The sequence below is a fragment of the Brachycentrus maculatus genome, unplaced genomic scaffold, assembly GCF_059751285.1.
Source record: "Brachycentrus maculatus isolate JH-2025_06_01 unplaced genomic scaffold, ASM5975128v1 h1tg001342l, whole genome shotgun sequence".
Taxonomy (NCBI): Eukaryota; Metazoa; Arthropoda; class Insecta; order Trichoptera; family Brachycentridae; genus Brachycentrus; species Brachycentrus maculatus.
In genome coordinates this window covers 25,825-31,111 of record NW_028282002.1, presented here as the reverse complement: position 1 = coordinate 31,111, position 5,287 = coordinate 25,825, and the positions used below count along the sequence as shown (strand labels likewise).

The 5,287-nt window shown below is 40.8% G+C and overlaps 1 protein-coding gene across 1 annotated transcript; it reads left to right on the top strand.

Moving 5' to 3' along the window:
- Positions 1-4,462: 4,462 nt before the first annotated feature.
- LOC148299097 (uncharacterized) lies at positions 4,463-5,026 on the top strand. The gene is made up of 2 exons (XM_088276381.1): positions 4,463-4,583; positions 4,854-5,026. Exons 1-2 carry the CDS (start codon positions 4,463-4,465, stop codon positions 4,949-4,951), a joined length of 219 nt encoding a protein of 72 aa, XP_088132507.1. The 3' UTR covers positions 4,952-5,026.
- Positions 5,027-5,287: the final 261 nt, after the last annotated feature.

Genomic DNA, 5,287 nt, shown 5'->3' with positions numbered 1-5,287 from the left:
TCCCAACCCCAACCCAACCCCAACCCCAACCCCAACCCCAACCCCAACCCCAACCCCAACCCCGTCGGCGCATAATTAGTTTCCAAGCATATAGTGATAGAGTAAGATTGTTGCAATAGTGATTAAATTAGTCATATTGTTAAATTAATGATTATTATTTCAGATCAAGGATTGATTGAACAGATTAGAAACTCAAGAATGCAGGCTGAGGGTTTTATAGTAGCCAATGTCGCCATAAACCCCAAAATCAGATGGTTTTTCATATTGGCCGGGTCCTGGCAGAGTTTTCCCGAGCTCTCGAAATGATTATGTGAAGTTGCTGCGGGCTGTCTTGTTGAATGGCCTGCAGCCATGTCCTCGATCTCTCGAAAGGATATATTTGCCTTTCGATGTGAAATCATCAGTCCGTACATACTACTGCGGCCCTGGAGTATGTTTTTATTCTAGGAACCTTTTGGTCTTCGGGTTGATCTTGCAAAATTTGGCATCGTTCAGCTTGGATAAATTAAACCTGCCTGAGTCAGGGTTCAAGTTCATCGTTTCGTACTGTCCAGGCCCTGGTGCTTTTTTATATGACAGATGGTTGGCATCGAAGTCAGTTGTCTTTGGCCTTAGGGAATAGCTGATGGTTGTCTTTGACTTTTATGGGTTATACTGAGTTAATGCGTATTTACTTTATTCGGACTGGGCAGTTGAGCGAGCTGCTTAAATATGTAGGATCTTTCCGGGGATGCATCACGACTTGTTGAGAAGGATTTGCCTTTGCTGTTGTTACGCGAAAACTAAGATCGATGGATGTATTTCGTCGAAGGAGGACTGCACGTGGGATCCCGAGTGAAATCCGACCGACGGCTCAGAGGCACTTTGAACTTAATTTGTGAAAGAGACGATTGGTTTTATTTGACATAAAAGGCCGCTTTGCATCTAGATTATAATGGCCTTACTATGGGTTGGCTGAGGGGAATCTTTTCTCCTTCGCGAACGGGCATGCGAACTTGGTCCTCGAAGTATTGGCTTGGTGCTTCCGGATCCACTACGGAGAGACTAGAGATATTTTGTGTTTCATTGCTTATTTGTCTGAGTGATGCGATAAAATTAATTTATGGATGAGCCAATATACGAATAAGTCAATATATACTCAGTGCAACTATTACTACGATTGAGAATGTTGGACATGTTGCGATCCTGGGGTGTTTTCTATGAACCTTTAAAGCAAATAAACAATATTATGATTCTTATGGCTCTCGCTTCCAAATAATAATTATTAGTACTATTCACGATTGATAAAAATTCAAAGACAATTGCTATTAATTTCATTATTTTGCGGGCATATTATAATTGAAACTGACTTTTGTCTTTTTATTTGTGGAAGCTGGTCTCTATAATACTACTTTTTGGATGTTTGTCTACTTGTTTTGATTATAATCGACACGGATATACTTTGTCTCGTAAATTTGACCACTTTCATCAAAAAAATTGGGCATTTTTTGTTTGCCTTTGTCCTTTTCAGCCTATTCCTCTTTCTCTTAGTTTGGCTGTGGCTCTTTGTTTGGTTGTGAGTTTTTTTTTGGCAGTGGCTCTTTCTCTGCGTTAGTCTTTTAGTTAGTCGCACCAAGCGCAGTGTTCTAATGACGAGAAACGCTTGCAATGGGTTGATAAATTGATTATGCCGTCATTATATTGGGGTTGAGGCGCAAAAAATTAAAAGTTTCTTCATGAGGATTGTGTTGAGGGGTTGAGGGTGACAAGACTGCCTTATTCTTGCTCTCTAAATCAGGTTTGTTCTCCAAATCAGGTTTGTTCCCCAAATAAGGTTTACTCTCCAAAGGATCGTTTAATCGAACGACATTCAGTTTAGGCAGATGAACAATTCGATTCTTACCACGGTTGTTACTTGATTGTTTTTTGAGTGGCTATGTGGCAGATTGCCATTCATTTACTCTATGTCCTGCATTCTTATCTTAAATTTTATTGTAGGAAGCTGAGCGGAGGTTCGCTGAAACCGGCTTCAAATGAATAAAATTGACAACCTTATTCAGCTGTACTGCACTGTGCGTATTCTTATTTTTATTTTTGTTATTGTTGTTGTTGTTGTTGTTGTTGTTGTTGTCTTTGTTGTTGTTTTTGCTTATTTCGCAGAGACTCTCAGCATTGTTGTGACTGTTAATTTTGTAGGGCTATGTTCGAGAATACTCTCCGAATGTCGGCATGCTTTAAATTTTCGGCTGTAGAATGACATTGAGATTTGGGTAGATTTGAACAGGCATTGGCATGTTGTTCGCTCGTACGAATTCTGCTATTTAGGCGATGCACAAAGGGAACGATGTAGCTGACAGATAAAGATGGTTGCGCAACTCATAAGGGTACCTTCCTTACTCGCATTTCTATTCGATTAAATGTAGAATGGCCCTGACCATGTTTGTCTCGCTCGATATTTGCTCAGTCAGTTCGTGATACCCTTCCCCAATGAACTTACCAGTACCAGGATAGTTTTTGCCATAGTTCTCATTGACCCACACTCGTACCTCGCCTTCCTGGTTGATTCCAATCATCCGGTCCGTTATTTAAAAGAGGCCGAATACCTTATGGAGTTCTTCGAATCCGATGAGTGCTTTTTGCATGGCATAAAGTGACTATAGGAAAGTAAGCTGTGGAAATTAGTCCCATCTGATTATTATCTGTTCAGTTAATACTTTATACATTTTCTATTTGCCACATAATAGGAAGCTGCCTTTGCCCTTTTCTAGACTCTGATAGCAGTAGCATTTTACCAGTGGCTTCTCTGTGTATTTCCTGCGTCTGTATATGGACAGCTGTTCGGCTTCGTCCTTTGCTTGTATTCGGACCAGTTGGGATTATGCTCGTGTGCCCTACTAATACTATTAATCGTGCCCATTTTTCTACATGATTTAATGGTTTTCATCTGTTTTGGAGATCACAGTCCACTACGGGCCGATGCACATCGAATCTTATGCCTTGATGGAAGCATTGGTTGTCCCCATTTCTGTGCTATTATTATATTAATTGTATTGTATTAGACTCACTGGTATGATATGATAGCAAGTGATGGGATTAAAGTGGCCAGATTTATATTCAAATATGTTAGTCTATATATATGCCAATATATGCCAATATATGCCAATATATGCCAATATATGCCAATTATGCCAATTATGCCAATATATGCCAATATGTTAGCTGAGATCAAAATACGAAGTTGTTGATGGCTCGACCAGCTCGCGGTTTGGGCATTTTGGAAAGCTTATTGTTTTTGCGCACTCTCCCCATCACTATTTTCTCCTTCAAGTATTGATGGCTGTGTTGCACTAAATTTGAAATTAGTTGAAATGATTTTCTGTTTTTCATGTATACCTACTTAGTTTATATTGGGGCTGCCCCACAATTTTATGAGGGTTTGCCGAATTAATCGATATCCTCAGGGTTATCAATGTCCGCATTTGGCTCGTCATTGCTCTGGCTATTGTTGAGACATGACCCAAGGATGAGATCATGGCTGAGTAACTGTGGAGCAGATGCAGCGCGCAAATTGTTGATCCGGGCCATAATCGAAAGGTCTGTATTGTCACAGGAATTTTAAAGATCGTTTATTTCAGGAGAGAAGCAGCGTGAGTTCGGTGGGAAAGTCGAAGCTTAAACATTATACTATTACCCCTCATTTTTGAATGGCTCCACCCTTTTTTACGCCTGCTTTATTGCTTAATTTTGGATCTATTACGCTTTGATAACTTCCTACTGTTCCCGAATCTGCTATCTTTATTCGAACAATCTGATAATCGAAGTAAGCTGAGAAATGGTGACATTGAGTGAGGCATTCTCTGATCGCAGTGCCATTATTTATTCAAAATAAGAGCCAGCAGTTCCAGGCTATAACTTCGACTAAATCATGGCCATGCCGTTGATATTTTCAGCAAGCTGGAGAGTGCAGACTCTGCCATCGGCTTCGTCCAGAAACAGGCTGATTTGATCGAATTACGAGTAATTATTATCAGCAGCGGCCTCCAGGTCGTGCTTCAGTTTCCGGCATTTGTTTTCTTCGCTTGACACTTAGTTCCTCAGGAGCCTTATTTCTCTGTCTTTGGCATCGAGCTCTTCCTAAGCAAAGTTACAATTCATATACTTCGAGCTCTGTATTGATGAAACAAATCTCGCACAAATCCTTCCTCAGAGCCTACTTGCTCTCCTCCGCATTGTTTTTCTTCTCGCTCAAGTCGATTAGGTTCTCGAGGGCCTTGACTGGAATTACAAAACTGTTACCTGCGAGAGTTGCAGCATTGTGAAATGCTTCCATTTTGGCGTAGAAGTAGTTCGAAGTATTTGCATCAGGGCTCAGGAAGGCCTATTCGTAGTTCAGATAGTCTTGCGAATTCTCCTGTAGAGCTTCGTTTAGGGCTGAGATCAGACATGGCACTTATTTCAAGTCCAGCATTATCAATATTATATCATGCTTAATAAAAAACAAATAGCCACAGTTCTCATTAGTGCCCCGGCCAAGATCATACTTTGCGGCGAGCATGCAGTAGTTTACGGCGAGGATGCGCTCGCCATTGCCATAAGTCTACGGTGTAATGCAGTCGTCTCGATGCTCAGCTAGGATGAGACAAATAAATCACACCCAACAATCACACTTAAACTGCCCAAAAACTTCAATGTATAATCAGTCTCAATCAGAGTGTCCCCATTCGCGGACTTGCCACCTTATGATCAATACTTCGAGATGCGCAATAACTAAGGGGAATATAACGAGTAAATCATTAAATTTGAATATAAGTATTAGCTTTTTAGACAAAACTGGAAAAATTGGTCGAAACTATAGGATAGCTTTTGTGTCGAAGTCAGTTCAGATATTCCTATTGGGAAATGTTTAGGATCCTCTGCGGCTTTCAATACTGTCCTGGCTGCGAGTTTGCTGTATATTCACACAGGAACTTAGGCTTTGGACTTTCGGTAAATTAATACCTTGTCGCATATCCTCGAAGGCGTGTAGCATGGCACTCCTTCAGGTATCGACAACTTTGTTTCAACGTATGGAGGATTAGTGCTATACAATAACCAGAAATAGCCCAAATTCCAGAGGATAGCAGACGAACGAATTCAGGCAAACCTTTAGCGAGAAGTGAGTGTGCAGCTCATCGATAGCAAAATAGAGAAAAGCACAAAGAAAGCAGTATAAATAGTCCGTAAAAATCTGCAGTCGTCTGAAAAATGTAGGCATTTATTATAAGCAGGCGCACTCATCGTGAAGGAGATCGGCACTTTTGCAAATCGG

Coding starts and splice junctions, on each gene's coding strand:
- LOC148299097 (XM_088276381.1), top strand. CDS start 4,463: ATGCTTAATAAAAAACAAATAGCCACAGTTCTCATTAGTGCCCCGGCC. Junction 4,584..4,853: donor CATTGCCATAAGTCTACGGT/GTAATGCAGTCG, acceptor TTTGTGTCGAAG/TCAGTTCAGATATTCCTATT.